General features: G+C 44.6%; 2 protein-coding genes across 3 annotated transcripts; one reads left to right on the forward strand and one right to left on the reverse strand.

Moving 5' to 3' along the window:
• Positions 1 to 252: 252 nt before the first annotated feature.
• On the forward strand, positions 253 to 16531 carry LOC115404344 (calcium-binding protein 2-like). Of its 2 annotated transcripts, XM_030113635.1 has the most exons (10): positions 253 to 643; positions 9899 to 9929; positions 10007 to 10141; positions 10443 to 10552; positions 10857 to 11004; positions 15105 to 15187; positions 15309 to 15427; positions 15521 to 15662; positions 15771 to 15913; positions 16384 to 16531. In XM_030113635.1, the coding sequence occupies exons 1-10, from the start codon at positions 323 to 325 to the stop codon at positions 16529 to 16531; spliced, it is 1380 nt and encodes a 459-aa protein (XP_029969495.1). In that variant the 5' UTR covers positions 253 to 322. The 2 variants fall into 2 exon arrangements, with proteins under 2 accessions (XP_029969495.1, XP_029969503.1); XM_030113643.1 differs by lacking the exons at positions 253 to 643; positions 15105 to 15187; positions 15309 to 15427; ... (1 more) ...; positions 15771 to 15913; positions 16384 to 16531 and adding exons at positions 7187 to 7231; positions 11093 to 11212.
• Positions 12234 to 13684, reverse strand: LOC115404363 (beta-crystallin B1-like). The gene is made up of 6 exons (XM_030113665.1): positions 13607 to 13684; positions 13259 to 13356; positions 13030 to 13148; positions 12819 to 12951; positions 12583 to 12725; positions 12234 to 12480 (listed from the first exon to the last, which is right to left on the reverse strand). Exons 2-6 carry the CDS (start codon positions 13349 to 13351, stop codon positions 12309 to 12311), a joined length of 660 nt encoding a protein of 219 aa, XP_029969525.1. The 5' UTR covers positions 13352 to 13356; positions 13607 to 13684; the 3' UTR covers positions 12234 to 12308.
• Positions 16532 to 16865: the final 334 nt, after the last annotated feature.

The raw sequence follows: 16865 nt of genomic DNA on the forward strand, positions 1-16865 counted from the left end.
ACGTGAACGAAAATAGGTAGAAAATGTAAAAAAGGAGAAGTTTAAATCAGTAAAACAGATGTTTGATTTCTTGTTAGAAGTGTATATTGTAAATAGTTGAAACTGGTGATAAACTGAATTGCTCCAAGGAAAAAGTTGCATGACATGATAAAAGACCTGCAGGATGTTTTGGGTTATAGTGTATGACACATTAGTCAAATGGCTCAAAATGCATCAAAACTAACTTTTCTAAATGTCTAAAGAGTTGTTGTCTCTGCTCATCTGACCTACTGGCCACCATAACACTTCCTCTATAACGCATTGCACTGTTAGTGTGTTAAAAATGAACTGCGTGTCCGTCCTCCGTCCTCAGGTGCAGGCCGCCATCAAGAAGAAGATGGAGAAACAGAAGAAGAGGAACGGCGGGCAGGCGGGGGGCTCTGGTGACATCCAAACCGTGACTCCTCAGCCTCCACGCCATCAGAAACCCAAGCCGTTACCCCAGACGATGACGGCGGAGGCGGCGGAGGCGGCTGAGGACAGGGAGATGCTGGATGAAAGGCTGGAGGAGATGATGGAGGGACCGCAGAGGAGAGAGAGGGAGAGAGAGAAGGAGGCGGAGCCGGTCGACTTGCTGCCTATCGTGGACTCGGTGTTCGGACAGGTAGGGGGGTGTGTGTGTGTGTGTGTGTGTGTGTGTGAACTGAGGTCATCTGTGTGAGAGATTGTGTCTGCATGCGTGCGCTCCTGTGTGTGTATGTGTGTGTGCACGTGTGTGTGTGTGTGTGTGCCATAGCTTCAGTTTCTTCATCAAGCTCTCTGGCTGATTGCATGTCTCAACTGACGGGCTTGATTGAAACTCTAAGCCTCCAGTTTGAATTCAGAGCTCGGCTGCGCTCCAGCAGCAGTCTCTGTTTCACCGCCCTGACCTCTGACCTCACAGGACTCTAACGGTACGAAGTTGAAGTCAAACTAAACACATTAACCATCTCGCCTTGCTTGTTTAACCCCAAAAAACCCTCATGGAAACGGCTGCAAAGCACAAGTACTAAAGCTAAGGATGATGGTGGCGTGTTTGAGAGGATTAAAGGTCCGTTACTTTGGGAAACATTACCAAAGTATAATCCGTAACAGATACGGCCGCCGTCAGCCAGACATCTGATGAACACCCTGTCGGTGGAGCCATTGTATCTGCCTGGGATCACATCGCATCCCGTCACTCACATGGTAAGAAGTGACACACGACCCGGCACGGCAGGCGCCACCACCGCAGCATCTGCCGCCGCGGGGTCAGGCGTGTGCCACCGCGGCGTGAGAGAGCCATGTTTGTGTATCGAAATAAAATCAAGAGAGATTACAGACAAGTTAAAGCCAAACGTGCTTTGGCGCAGCCTCCTGAATCCCTAACATTTTCTTTTTTTTTTCCTAATTTTAATGAATTAAATTTCAAATCAACCTAATGAGCAGCTCAGGAGTTAGAAACAGGAAGTCAATATGGAAAAGAAATGACGTGAGTAATGATGAAAGTCATCCAGAGTGGCTGAGTGAGTGGGAGAGAGCAAAGTCTGGAGAGAAGTGAAGCAAAAAGAAGAGAGGAGAGTCGTACTGCAGGGTCTTTGGGGAGGTCTCCGTGTCTCAGTCTGACAGCCGGTGCAGCACGAAGCCCGACCGCCACAGACGAGTCGCACGCTGATTATTCCCAGAGACATTCAGCCCCCACAGAATGAAATGAACCAAAACAGACAGCTTGCACAAACTCATCATCTCCTTAAAGACTTGGTTTTTTTTTCATTAAATTATACCAACTTGCACAAATTAATTCAAAACTAAATGTTTTGAAACCAACATTCACCAAAGCACAGAAGGACATTTAGACTGAGTGGTTTCAAAAAACAAATGAACAATAACTTCACATGTGACTGAAGGAAGAAGGCACTGCAGCACCATCAGAAACCTTACTTGACCTTGTGTGCAGGGCGAATACCTTGAAGTCCTCAGATACATTTTCTTTCTGTCATTGTTTGTAGGATCAAGAAAAATTTTTTTTTTAAATCCTTTAATGTTAAAGACACTTATGTCACTTCAGATGATGGGGTGTTTCTTCCAATGAGGATTCTGTGAAATTATGCTAAGCGCCTTGCAATGAGATGTTAAGCCAAAATAAAGCAGCCATTGCCATCAGAGTCAAAGACAACCAACATGAAATTACAGAGAGTCGTGCGACCTCTATCAGCTGCCCAACACACACATGACCACACTTCAGAGCAAACAGAAACATCAGGAACCACAACGCCAGAATTCGTGAGGACAAAGTTTACTAAAAATCCTCCATGGTTGTAACAATTCTCATGATTCATGCACAACTGCGTGAATAACAATAACAATGACTGCACTTTGAGGTCAGTGCAGATATTTCTTATTTTTAGCCAATTTCGTTTCTTTTTTTTCATTTTTATGTGTCATTGAAAGAGAAACATGGCATTCACTGTATTTCTGGCACACCTTCTTTATTCCAGTAAACAGGAGCAGCTGATAATTATCACAGAGCTTCATCCATTTTCTCTCTAGTTTAAGTGGAATCCAGCAAAGGAGTTTCCACAATAACTCTAAACATTTGCAAAGGCTCACAATTTCAATTTAATTTTTGTTGCAAATGACTGTAACCCATGTCAGACCCTTCTCAACTTACTTTATACGATGTTGGAAAAAAGTGATGAATAAGAAATGAACCTTCACCCTGGTTGGGGCGCTGAGCAACATCTGCAATTCTTCCATTGTCTGTCATCTTGTTTAATGTCTGAGAACAAAATAAGTGGAGGAGACACTCCTTATTTTCACTAATTCTCAATTTTCTTGCAAGAATGTTGCAAGTCATACTGTACGTATCTTGAGTCAATAACAGTACTATCTCTACATAGACCAAATATGGGCGTCTGGTCCTGTCCTCTTACTTTGTGCCCTGTGTTGTTCATTTTATGCTAATGTAGAAAATGTGAAATGCGTTCATTTAAAATAACATTAAAGACAAACCATTCTCTTAAATCCTTTTCGTAGAAGAGCTTGTTCACAACTTGGCCTTCTGCTCGTGACAAGTATGAGTTTTTAGCCATCACAATGACAAACAAAGAAGGGATATTGTTTGAAAGAGTGTATCTCAATCAGTCACAACAAGATCGAAGGCAAGCCTCCCCCCCCACTACCTATCTGTCCCTGTCCTCCATCCCTCCCTCCTTCCATCCTTCCTTCCTCCCACTGTCTCTTCTATTGTTTCCGTACTTGTCATCTCTCATTACTGGAAACCAGCAGATGTTCATCTGACACCACGTCAGCTCACAATGCATCTCCTGGTTAACGCGCTCGCTCAGATCCACACGAACAAGAGCGAGCTGAAGGCCGAAGACAGACTCACGTTACAAACCTCAAACCTGCTTTAATGTCACGAGCGATAAAAGTAACCCCGAGCTTTTAATGTGAGTGTATCTCAACGCCAACACCCTGAGACAAGCCACTGAAGGGGAATCAAAACAGAAGCGCACGCACACACACACACACACACACACACACACACACACACACACACACACACACACACACACACACACACACACACAAACACACTCACGCACGCCAAGAGCGTCTCACTCACATGATTAAATGAACCCGGTGATTAATGAGTTTTAATGGTGTAGTGTGTCTTCGGTTGCAGTTGTCGGTGTCGGTTTCTTCTCCAGACACGATCAATGAGGTGAATCACGAAGCGTCTCATGGCAAGAAATTATTAATTAGGCTGTTTTGGACGGTGTGGAGCTGATAGTGCTTCACTAATTAGATTAATGTTGATGTAGACGTCTGGCCGTGTTAACAGGTGTTGGGGTGTAGTTTTGTTTGACTTATTTCTCAGTTAGTGGTGTGACGATGAGGACGAACTCTGCTGTTTAAAGAAAAGAGCATGTTCCAAATTGACACAAGGGAATAAGCAGCAACGCAGCGGGCCATATAATACACAGACATGCAGAAGACCCTCAAATGAACCACAACAGTTTATGGTGATACATCACCAGGACGGCAGATACAGGCCAACTTTACATGACCATCAGCTTTCAAGATGTGATCAGGAGCATCAAGATTATTCAGGATTAATGTCGATCTCCTCAGTAACTATTTCCCTGAGAGAGAGACAGCAGCTCTGCAACTGCTGAGGTGACTGAGAATGAATAGGGGGTCAAAACCTGCAGAACGGAACAAAGCCAGAGAAGAAATGAACTGCTGTTCTGTTCCTATTGATCCAGCTGACACCAGTTCGATCAGAGCATAAATCTTCTCAGAAGCAAAGAAGCAGCGACCTTGTGTCTGGGAGAGGTGATAATACCATGAGGAACACACACACACACACACACACACACACACACACACACACACACACACACACACACACACACACACATTGCGTGAATCAGTAAAGAACAAACTTCCAGCAGCGTTTTGATGGTAAACAGAGGTTTACCATCAAAACGCTGCTGGAAGTTTGTTCTTTACTTCAACAACTACATTATGCAGCAATATGAATTTGTCTCGCTTTACATGGTGATTTACAACAATTACCCTCTCGATGTTTTTATTTTTGTTTCAAGTAAAACTGTCCATGGGCCTCATTCAAAAGCATTAAATGGATTTTGAATTTACAACGGAAACGGTTTGTAAAGAAAATACACTAATTAGAAGTGCTAGAAGAGCTATTATGCAGCACGCTGGGCTCAGTTTGCTGCCATTCATTCTGAATGTGTTATTTACCGAACACCAGCCCGTTTGCATGTTGGTCATATTTCTCGGAACTCTGCCGAGGAACTGCGTGTTTTCTGGATAGAGTTTATTTCCGTGTTAGTGCTCACCCTTAAGCTGCTCAATCTGCCCCGAAGTTCTGCTAAAAATAGGAGTTCCATCCTGACTGCAGACCGCAGAGCAGCAGCTGGCAGAGGAAGCGAGTAGACTGGTGCTGCAGCGGCCTCTAGTGGCCGTTTCTGTTTACTGCAAGAAATACACCATGGAGAGACCCAGCTGCTGTCTGATGGTTTCCATTTGTAGGAATTTCTCAATTCTTTGGGGATTCACGTGTCAGTATGGATTAAAAATGAATAGATCGGGACAGATCAGGGTGAGTAGTTTACAGATGAAGCTAAAGAGGCCAGGTCAAGAGGAGAACATGCCCCAAGGAGAGATGATGGATATATTAGAGAGATGATGTTGGAAATGGAGCTGCAGGCGGGAGGAGAAGAGGAGAATCTCATGGTCGAGGTGTTTTGTGCAAAAATAGCAGAGGACTGGATGAGATGGAGACCGTGGATTGACTGAGCTGATTCCTGAAATGATCAGAATAAAGAAGAAAAGTGGGACAATTTAATTGTTCGTCACACTGAAGAGATGGTTCCACCAGTAATAAGTTCAGTTCATCGTTTCATTGTTTGCCTCACTTTCACCTCCTCATTTCTTTTTAGCAAAAACTTTAAAAATGCACTGGATGTGTGAATAGACAACTCATCACCATGATAGGTTTTTTTGTGTGTTAAAAGTTAAAAAGACTATCATCTATTACGTTCTGTTGAGTGAAGAAAATGAAGCCTCTGCTTCTTTATACATATATTCACATAACATGGACATGAAAATCAACCAGCTTGACTAAAATTCACGATTAACACACACATGCACACGAGCTGAGGCTTCTGCGTCTCCTACAGTAGAAATAAACAAACCAAATCTGCCGTTGGAGAGATTTGGTGACAGATGCTTGATGAAAGCTCATCCGACCACTTAAAACTCCAGTCCTAACCTCCTCTTGAGATTTTAACTTTGCCGTCATTTTGAACATTTGGCCAGAAGAGTGTGGGGCTGGAGGGCGAGGTTCAGCAATCAGAGCTCAAACCGCCTCAGATTTCAACATCTGCTTGAATTTGACTGGATGTGACACTGAAGCAAACACTGACGGATACCTCGGATCTGTGTCTTGCATAAGCAGCAATCCCTGGAGTTTTTTTTTTTTTTTTTTTAACTTTTTTCATTAGTTTGGAAGTTCATCAGACTCTAAACTGTGAACCACATCTTAATTCTTGGTGTAAAGCTGTTAAAAATCACAGATCAGGGGATTCAGGAACATTTCCCAGAGAAAACTCAAGAGTTTTATACCAACCCAGGGGATTCTAAAATGTAATCTATTCTCATTGTGAGTGCACAATGTGAAATGTTATCTAAAATGAGATTTCTAGCTGATCTGAAATATTCTCAGTTTTAGTGTAAAACTGTTGGAGTCTCACTGATATTTCACTGACATGCAGATGTGAATCTATGATGCCTGCTGTTGAAAAGGAAGAAGTTTGATTGTTTTTGTGCAAAAAAAACAAAAAATAGTATTTTTATAAAGAGAGGTTCAGCATATTGATAGAATTGAACTGAATGAAATGAAAGATTTACCAACTTTTTATGGGATTGCAAAAAGAAAAGAAACACTTTGGAATATTGAAGATTTAATTCATTGGCATCAATTCTTCAGTGAAGATAGTAAACATATCCAGCTCCATGTCACCCAGGAAATCATTCTCCTTTTTTAGGGCATTTTGTTAGACTGTATTTAGGTTAAACGTAAACAGTATTCGATAAAATCATGCTCTCTTTTCTGTGTTTTTATTTAACATAAAACTGCATATAGTTTCTGTTGACCCTGCCTTTTTAATCTAAAATTCTTGGGACTAATCCCTCCCCTTGTATATTTAATTCTCCCCCTAAAACTCTCGGTTCTGTAGATGAAGTCATTAGAAAGCTGGTGTAACATCAGAGGGAGGAGGTAAAGAGAGGGAGTGAGGGGGAGGAGTGAGGATTAAAAGCACTCTGCGAGGAGAAAAGAGTGATCCTGCATCTGTGAGGAGAACTCACCAGCGAGCTGCCGTCAGTCCGGTTTAGGCTTCACTTGCTGGGTTCTGTGTGACGACGTGTCTTCGACTGTGGATCATGAAGAGTCAGGAAGAGTCAGTCAGGATTAGAGCTGCTGTTCTGTCTTTCTGATGTGGAGACTTCTGGGTAGAAGGAGCCTTTTGTGAGTTATTCAGCAGAATTCGTAGAGGTTTTTTGGAGAAGAAAAGTTCAAAGAAGCTGAGAAAGGAAGGAAATATTTGTGCCGCTGGAGGAGAGTGGGTGGTGAGGGCAGGCCGGAGGGCAGGTAATGGGCAACTGCACCGAATCGTCTCTGAAAGACCAAATGAAGAAGGTAAGCAGACTGGATGTTATCTTATCTTCAAGCTTCCAAGAGACTTTTTATACATTTATGCATCTGTGAGTACGTACAAGCTTTTGAAGCTTTCTTCTTACTAATCCTAATCTCCTAATCTCTTATTTCATTGCTGTAATGACAGCAATTTTCTCCTGGGTGCAGAAGGCAGAGAAACATTGAAGTTAATACTTCAGACTTTTAATTTAAATTGTCACAAAAGGAACTTTATCATCACAAATGCTGCAGCAAAGTCAAACTGCAACTGTGTGATACACAGAGGAAATAAACCGTGCCTTTAAATTAAGCTTCTGCAGGTTGGAGACATGATAAAAATGCTGAGATGGAAACTGTGTTACAACATCTGATGTGAGAGGATGTGTTTGATGTAATAAGCAGTTTATGCATCTGTCTTCACTTATGAGTGTCGCAGAATGCATCAAGAGTAGTGGGGGATTAAAAATCTGTCTCTATGAAAATCTAAGATCTTTATCACAGATATGAACATGTGTTAATCTTCTGCTTTGGACAGAAAAGTCATTGTGTTTTATTTCTAGTACACCACAGTGGTGCATTCACACTGAGTCTGGTAAAATAAAGACCATACAGTATGATTGCATATTGCTGGAAGTCACATAAGTCACAAGTCTGTTGTCATATCTTGACTAAAATCAACTCTTTCTAGAAGGACAAGCCCACTCAATACGATTTTAGTATTTTAACTGAAATATTTTTAAATTAATTTAGCAACTTTACAAATTTCAGGTTAGAAATTGTGATGTAGGAAATGCATTTGTTCCAAAAATCATGGATTCTGGTTTTCTCATATTTGGTGTCAAGCAAGAAAGTATAAAATGATGTTTGACTGGAAAATATTTATATTTTTTCAGTAAAAACACAACAGGTCAGAGGACAGAAGTTGGTGTTGCCATTTGTAGGACTGAATTGGTCTTGAGATATGTTTTAACCTGTTGTTTAAAAAAGAAAACTCCCTGAGTGCCCTAATCCAGGGTTAACGGTGTGGTCTGCCTCTGGAGGGGGGGATATGTGGGTTCCTCTGGGGTAAGGGGAAGTCGGCGGGCCAGCAGGGTCCGCAGCCGGAAGGAGAGCAGGAGCAGGCTGAGGATGAGGATGAGGAGGAGGAGGAGGAGGACCCGTCCAAGTCTCCACTGGGTGCTCTGGTCAAGAACTGCAACATGCTGCACAGCATTGTGGGCCCAGCCTGCGTCTTCCTCAGACAGGGCTTTCGGACCTTCGTATGTAACTGAAAGAAACAGTGATGTGGTCCTCACACAACCTCCGTCACTCTTCCTTCCACTCATGTCCACTGGTTGTTTGTTTTTTTTATAAACCCCGTCCGTCCACTCTTCTCTCCCACCACCTGCCTCATCTCCCCGCACCGCCAGGCCGGGTCAGACAGGACAGCGCGCCCTCCGGGCGCCGCACATGCTCAGCAGGGTCGATCTCTGAGTTCAGTGGAAAATCGTTGACTGGCTCTGCGGAGTTTACTTTCTGACATTTGGCACAGAGAGCGCTGAATTTCCAGCCGCTCAAACAAATTGGCATGTGGTGGAGTGTTTGTTCTGAGTCAGAGGGAAAAGAAAAAAAAAAAAATCTCATCACGACTGAGCTCTCACTGAAAGTGACTTGGAGAAACGACTCGGGCCTTTCAGTGTTTCGGTTCTGTTAACTGCAGCTTCATTTTCACAGCATCAAATACAGCACATCTGCAGCTCTTCACTTTCAAATAAAATATCCAGACAAAATAAACATGAAACAAAAGCAGTTTCCTCTGAGGCAACATAGACCACAGAGGAAAATGAAAACTCTCTCCGACCCCTTTAGCAGAACCAGACATAAAGATTAATATTCATGCTTTCATTATATTACATACATTTGTAACTGCAGACAGAAACAAACTAATTGAATCATTGTTTGAATTGGTTGTTAATTTGTTATAGATGTGTGCTTTTTTGAACACTTTTCAGTCTTTTTCATTGTGTTTTAATTTGACCTTGTAGTATTATGTAGTTTACTTCGTGGAAATTAAGCTGAGAGACTTTATAAAAGCAAGCAGAGAACATAATGATCTTTGAGGATTGTCCCATATAGTTTCTTTGAAAAAGCTCATATCACAACATTCTCTATACCTACTTATAGCTTTCATTTCATGTGCTTATATTTTTGCATGCGAGCCTGGGCGCCAGGCACCTCAGTATACGTAAATATATAAGCAGGGAACATGTGTCCGAAGATCTCTGCTGTGCTAAACCTCCCAAATGTCCTAATCTCCAGAGGCTGCAGCCTCCCGTCACTAATCTGGTCACATTTTATGGTGCATGAATTGTCATGTATGAGATCATAATGCTATTTAATCCTTATAGATTTTGAAAAGACGGGATTTGGATTTGTGAGTTAAACACATTCTGCAAAGGAACATCTCTGCATATGTGAATTGCACTGAAATCCTCAGAGTCTCTCTCCTAAACCCTACTAGAGTGCTAGAGACTAATATAGGAAGGCTGGAGGTGTTGAGCTCCATCCCTGTTCAGTGTCCCCTCATCAGTGTGTTCCTGTGGTTTTACGTGCAAAATGCTAAACATGCTTTCAGAAGTTTAACGCTGCACAAAACACATAAACTCATGCACGGATTTTTCATTCTGACAGGACAGAGAGCTGAGACCAGAGGAGATCGAAGGTGAGACGACTTCAGTGACGGCCTGAAAGCGACGCTCGACGTGGAGGTTTTAACATCTCTTTGGGTTTCATCTGCAGAACTTCGCGAGGCGTTTGTGGAGTTTGATAAGAATAAAGACGGCTTCATCAGCCATAAGGACCTGGGGGAGTGCATGAGGACCATGGGATACATGCCCACAGAGATGGAGCTCATAGAGCTCAGTCAGCAGATCTGTGAGTGGAGCCACAAACACCCAGGGAGAGACAGAGAAGACTTAACATGACTTTAAAAATAAAAGACTGAATCAGAAAACAACCCGAAGACCAATGGAATGATAAACGAATGATATAGTAATCTATTGCTTGTTTTTTTCTGCTTTGTCAGTTTTAGTCATGCAAGATTATTTTTATTTCATTCATTGGCAAAAGAGGGAAAAAACAAACAATTCAATGGAATACAAAACTAAAGTTTTTCTCCATTAAAGCAATGTGAAGCTGTTTTTGACTTGTATTTCTCTTCACATGTGTTTTTGAGGTGGAGGTAAAGTGGACTTTGAGGACTTCGTGGAGCTGATGGGCCCGAAGATGCTGGCAGAGACTGCAGACATGATCGGAGTCAAAGAACTGCGAGATGCTTTTAAAGAGGTCCGATGCACATATTGACTTTTCAACCAAGGACATTTGTTTTAACGTCTCGCTTGACGTAGGTCCACGAGTGCGTGCGTTCGTACAGAAATGGTCGAATAACGCTCTCCAGGCTTCTGCTGCTGCTCAGGCTGGTTTCTCATTTCAGCTCACTGAGACACAAGCAATTTGGCCACACTTGTACTTTAACAATACAAATGTTCTTTTCTTCACCAGCCTGTTGTCTGCTTGGCTGTCTGTTCTGATTGGTCAGGTTTTGGTTTTGGCAGTTAGTTAGTTCTTTGCTCTGTGTCTTCCTGTCCAGTTCGATTCTAACGGTGACGGTCAGATCAGTTTGATGGAGCTGCGTGAGGCCATGAAGAAGCTGATGGGGGAACAGGTGACCAACAGAGAGATCAACGAGATCCTCAGAGACGTCGACCTCAACGGAGACGGCCTGGTGGACTTTGAGGGTGAGAACAGGCACTGACGGAAAATATTAGCTGATGCATTCATCAGCGTTCCTCTCACTTGTTTTTTTTTTTTGTTTTGTTTTGGCAGAGTTTGTGCGAATGATGTCCCGCTGACAGGTGGACGGACACACCGTGCAGCTGCTGGATAAATGAAACACACTACATTGTAGTAAACACTCTTCTTCTGCTCTTAAGAGCATGCATGGGAATTTCTATTTTTGTATGAAATAACCAAAATTGAAAAAAAAAAAGAAAAAGAAAAAAAAAGCTGCTCTTCAATTAACAACACTGCATACATATAAATCTGAGGTGAGATGTAAAGAAGATGAGCACACAGATCAAAAGCTTCATAGATCACATTTATCACTTTCTGGGGTTTTTGTAGATGTATTTTTATAAATAATATCTGTCCTCTGAGTGTAAAATCTTGTTTGTAATATTGTAAAAGTACGTTTTTTTTAATAATAAAACATGCAAAAAAAGGATGAAATATCGTTCTTTTTTCTGGGCCATCCATCCATCCATCCATCCATCCATCCATCCTTCTATCGCCGAAGCTGCTTTATCCAACCCACTGAGTCCCAGGAGGCTGGAGGTGATCGCAGCTGATTGATTCTCTCTCAACAGTCAATAAACATGGAAAAACAACAAAAAATCACACATTCATACTCAGAGGCAATCTTACAGTCAACTCTTGGTGCTGTTATTGTCATCTTTTCTTTAGCAGTTTTTTTTTTTCTTTGTTCATGAAGATTTTTCAACAATAAGTGACAACAACACCACTTTTGAAATCAAGATTTTCCTTTTTATTGAAAACTTGGCCAGGATTCTGTACAGCAGAGAGGCTGTGCAATGCACAGTGGCAAGAAGACAGGGGGGCAAGGGGCTCTAGGGACTCAGTTTCCCATCATACCCTGAGCCGAATCGTGTGTGTAAAACAGCAAGAGGTGTCCCTCTTTGGTGTCTCAGAGGACTGTGGAGGGGAATGAAGTCAGAGACTAAAAAAAGAAAGGGGGGAAGTAAGGGAGGAAAGCATAGCTCAGTTCATAGGGGAGAAAGAGAAAAGTAGAGACAGAGAGGAACAGAGGATGGTCTGGTGGTGGTTTGCAGGGTCAAACAGGTCCTTCAGCTTCAGTGTTGCCTCTGGTCAGGAGCAGATACAGATCCTCACCCCTTCCCCTTGCAGTGTTAGACACTTGTTTTATGTACTGAGGTTGAAAACCTCAGACATCTCTCCCCTTTTCCCTCTTCCTCCGCCCCTCTCCCTCACTTCCGCTCTTTCTCTTCCTCTCCTTCCCTGAGCCTCACTTGCTGGCCATGGTGTAGCATCCCTGTTGGTGCCACTGCATGTCACGGATACGCCTCACGGACTGGAACTGAGGGTGACGGGCACCATACTCGTTGAAGTGCCTGAAGTCGCCCTTCTCCAGCAGGTACTGGCTGCCACGGTATCCAGGGAACTGGTATCCCACCCAGCTGGAGGGGCGAAAAAAGGAAAGAATTTTGATTTTTTGTTGTTTTTTTTTTTTTACAATATCTGGGAATGTATTCCGTTTGTGAAGCCGGTTTGAAACTCACGTTCCACAGCTGACGATGATGCTGCCCACTCTGTCGGTGAAGCCATAGGAGAACAGGCTGGGGACGTCATCGTCCATGATCTCCATCTTGCGGCCCTTGAACTCGCCGACCTCGTACAGGCAGATCTTGTGCTTCTCAGGGTCCTATGGGAAAAAAAAACCCAGTAAGAAACAGTAGTTTAGTGAAGTTTGTGAGGTACTATGGAGAGAAGATCTGAACCGCAGCGTTTCTTTTACCATTCTAACAGGCCTGAAGGACAGCAGATAGTCGTTCTTCTGGCAGTTGCTCCAGGAATCCCAGCGGGGATACTCTCCCTTCTCCAGGATGTACATCTCACCGCAGAAGTTCATCTGCTCGAATCCCACGAAGCTGCAGAGGAGACGGCCATTTTTAGTGTCCCGTTTATGGTGCAATACACACACAGAAATGGAAACTTCTCCTACTTACGGTCCACACTCGACACGCAGGGAACGCACGCGGTCCATGCCCATCTCACACACGTTCATGCACTCATTGCTGATCTCGATCATGCGACCCTGGAAGTTCTCCTGGTCGAACACGTACATCTGAGGGGAACGAAGAGCAGAGCAGAGAGTCAGAGCAAGACCAGCGCAGGCCACCGTGTCCACTTCTACATGTGCATCTGGAGCAGGGCTCCTCTGGGAGAGCCACCCACCTTGTAGGACATCATTCCCATCTCAGACTTCTTGCTCTGAGCAGCCTTCCCATCAGTCTGGGAAGAAGTCTTGGACTTATCTCCACTGGACATGATTACTGAGCAGGGAGACAGAGGGAACAGAAGGTATGTTAAAGTGAGAAAACTAATCTGTTTTGACTCATGTGCTGAGTGAGGAAATCAAAAGATGCACCAAAGGCAGAAAGGTAAGAACTACAACTTGCAATATGTGGACAACTACGCAAAGTGAGCTGTGTATGTTAGTCTACTCTTTGCGTCCTCTGTTGGTGTTGTTCTTTCACCACAGCTGTAGGAGTGTGTGTGTGTGTGTGTGTGGATATAGCTTACCTGTGTGTGCGATCACTGCGCCGAGCCTCACTCAGAGTGTGTGTGGCTCGGAGTGCGCCCCTCGCTTTTATACGCTGGCGCCCACAGGAGAGGGATTATGGGGAGAGAAACAAACCTGCTGAGGTCAGAGACACGAGACAAAAGAAACCCCGCATCATCAGAGGGGGACAGGCGAAGGGGACGGGAGGAGGCAGACAGGAGCTGGCACATTATCAACAGTCAGAGTGACAGAAATCAAAGTTTTACATTAAAGGTGGTTCGTTTTTACAATCATCACATAATTTGACTTATCAAAAATATTAACAGATGTCCTGGATTATATTAATTTACAGCAATTTTATGCAGTAAGGTAAGGGCAGCGTTATTGTGACTGTGGCTGATTCGCACCCAGCATCCGTCAAACAGTAATGTGCCACAGCTGCTGTTTTCATTCTGGAGCTTGTCAGAAAATATGAGATGGCTCCATAGTTAAAAAGAAGTAAAATGTCAGTTTGTAATGGCTTGATGGAAACAATGATAGTTAAAAACCTTCTCTCTTTTTGGAATGATAAATGGATAACGATCTGGAAAATTGATAATCTGCAGTATTTTTACTGTACTCTTGAGTTAGCTTAACTGACTTTTTTTATATCATTTGGACAATACTAAGGAATGCAAAGATTTTTATTATTATTATTATTATTATTATTATTATTATTATTATTATTATTAATAACATTATTATTATTATTATTCAAACCTCGCGTGCACTCTGCACAGGTGCTTCACCCCTGAAGGCGCGCGCACTGACTTTGAGATTTCAGTGAACAAGAAGGAGACCAAACGTGGACCGTCCTGCGTCGTCCTGTAACGTTTCTATTCATCCGCTCGGACCCGCACGTCCTCTCTCGTCCTGCCGGACCCTCCCGGCCCCGTTAATCCCCACATTCTCCACGCGGATCCCGCCACAAAGGGCCGGGCCACGCGCCGGACTGCTGACCGGGGAGCGAACATGCCGGGCCGCCTTTGTTCCCGGGCCTCGGCGGCTCTATGGGATCTGCTGAGCTGGCCCGCCAGCGCGAGGGGACAACAGCAGCCGGGGCCGCGCGCGGCCGCGCCGGGGACGCGCCTCAAGTGCAGAATGGGCGCAGCGGATGAGGCGCGCGCCCCGACCGCCGGTATAAAACTGAAGCGCCAGGTTCTCTCAAAGTTCTACGCGAGGCAGGCGGTAGGCGCGTATCACTCCCGAGCTCTTCTAATAAAGTGCCAATCTAGGTAAGGCTGCACCTCCGCTCTCACTCCAAACCCAACCCGAAGCACCTCGACACCTGGATGACAAACTGAAGGGAGGGTTTTTATTCAGGGTTAACTGTTCTCCTGACCCCCCTCAGGATAGTTTAGATTTGTTTCTCAAACACCAGCAATTCAGTTAGAGATTTTAAATCCTACTTTAACACTTGTTCTAATACATTTTCCCCTCTTTTCATGCCCACCTGTCAATCCCGAACTGCAATCCCAGGAGTAAAGATGTACAGAACTACAAGGTCCCCAATGATGCAGCCTCTGGTCAACTCAGGAATGGGCATGGCTCCTTTCTTCAAGGTATACACATGTTCATTTGTGCATCTATTTTGTGGACCAAATGGGGAAAAAAAAGAAAAAAAAAAAAGAGTGTGTGTGTTCGTCTCTTCTAAATGTGTTTCACCTTGCTCTGTCTCTTCAGGTGACCGTGTTCGAGCAGGAGCACTTCCAGGGAAAGTGCCTGGAGTTCACCTCCGAGTGCTGCAACATCCAGGAGTGCGGACTGGACAACATCCGCTCCATCAGGGTGGAGAGCGGCGCGTAAGTCTGACACAAATCAAGAGTCCGGTGATCAAAGCTGGTGTGTCCAGTCAGCCTCACGTCATCGTTGTGTTTGTGTGTCTCTCCGTACAGCTGGGTGGGTTTCGAGCACCATGACTTCCAGGGCCAGCAGTTCATCCTGGAGAGAGGAGAGTACCCCCACTGGGACTCCTACAGCGGTTCCCTCTCCTACCACGTGGAGCGTCTGATGTCTCTGCGCCCCATCTACTGCGCTGTGAGTACCCCCACCCACCCATTCCCCCACCCCCGCCAGCCAGCCTGCGTCTCCGTCCGCCCGGCCCACAAACCCTGAGACGTCGGCGTGTTTCTCTGTCCCGTTCAGTCTCACCAGAGCAGCCGCATGATCATCTTCGAGAAGGAGAACTTCATGGGCCGCAGCGTGGAGCTGTGCGACGACTACCCCTCCCTGCAGGGCATGGGCTGGATGATGCCCGAGGTTGGCTCCATGCACGTGCAGTGCGGCGCGTAAGTTGTGAACTTTTCTCTCAAGTTGACATCGAAGGCAACATCAGCTGACGCAATTTAAACACACCAACTTTCAGAGCACATTAACAACACATTTTATATGAATTTCTACCAAAAACATATGGTTTACTACTGGTTACTTTTTCAATGGAAAATATCTTCAATTTCATGTTTCTTGGTATTTTTCATTTTGGAATCCACGGATGTTTGATTACATTTGAAATTCTCTCAGATCATACGCTCTCGTTCAACAGTTGTAAACTAAATGTTACACCTTTTGTCGCGATGCACGTCAGTCTGCGCTGGAAGTCACTCTAATCCCTCTTTAGCATGTGATGAATTCAGCAGACATACCAGTCGAAAGCTCAGAGCGCCACACTAAACCCCACACTCGTCACAGCCGTTCACGCCGCTCCGAAAATAGTCTGGTCTGACCGCCGCCTCCTCCTCCTCCTCCGTCTCCCCCGCAGCTTCGTGTGCTACCAGTTCCCCGGCTACAGGGGCCAGCAGTACATCATGGAGTGCGAGAGACACAGCGGAGACTACCAGCACTGGAGGAACTGGGGCTCCCACTGCCAGACCCCCCAGATCCAGTCCATCAGGCGCATCCAGCACTGAGAGGAGGACATGCTGAGACTGAGGCCTTCGCCCTCCCCTCTCCTCCCTCCCTTCCTTTCTCTCTCTCTCTCTCGCTCTTCTCTTCTCTCTCTCTCTCTCGGGTCCTTTCCTTCCTCTCGACTTGAGCCGCAACAGCCGCCCCAAAAAAAAAACAAAAACAAAACACACACCCGATAACACCACTACTGATTCACAGCCGCTGCCAAGAGTGTGATAAGAGACAATATCGCACTGTTCAAGCACAGGGAAACACACACACACACCGACATGACTGACACTCACGGTGTCTTTTTATCCGGTTTTCGAGGTCTCCATCCACGCACTGACACACAAG

The sequence above is a fragment of the Salarias fasciatus genome, chromosome 2 (assembly GCF_902148845.1).
Source record: "Salarias fasciatus chromosome 2, fSalaFa1.1, whole genome shotgun sequence".
In the NCBI taxonomy this organism is placed as follows: Eukaryota; Metazoa; Chordata; class Actinopteri; order Blenniiformes; family Blenniidae; genus Salarias; species Salarias fasciatus.

What these genes read in the sequence shown, in the direction of transcription:
- LOC115404363 (XM_030113665.1), bottom strand. Translation starts at nt 13,351, where the DNA reads ATGTCCAGTGGAGATAAGTCCAAGACTTCTTCCCAGACTGATGGGAAG. An exon ending in TGGGAATGATGTCCTACAAG is followed by an intron (nt 13,149 to 13,258) that starts GTGGGTGGCTCT and finishes CGTTCCCCTCAG; the next exon opens with ATGTACGTGTTCGACCAGGA. An exon ending in ATCATCGTCAGCTGTGGAAC is followed by an intron (nt 12,481 to 12,582) that starts GTGAGTTTCAAA and finishes TCGCCCCTCCAG; the next exon opens with CTGGGTGGGATACCAGTTCC.
- LOC115404344 (XM_030113635.1), top strand. Translation starts at nt 323, where the DNA reads ATGAACTGCGTGTCCGTCCTCCGTCCTCAGGTGCAGGCCGCCATCAAG. An exon ending in CGGCCTGGTGGACTTTGAGG is followed by an intron (nt 11,005 to 15,104) that starts GTGAGAACAGGC and finishes CTGCAATCCCAG; the next exon opens with GAGTAAAGATGTACAGAACT. An exon ending in ATGCACGTGCAGTGCGGCGC is followed by an intron (nt 15,914 to 16,383) that starts GTAAGTTGTGAA and finishes TCTCCCCCGCAG; the next exon opens with CTTCGTGTGCTACCAGTTCC.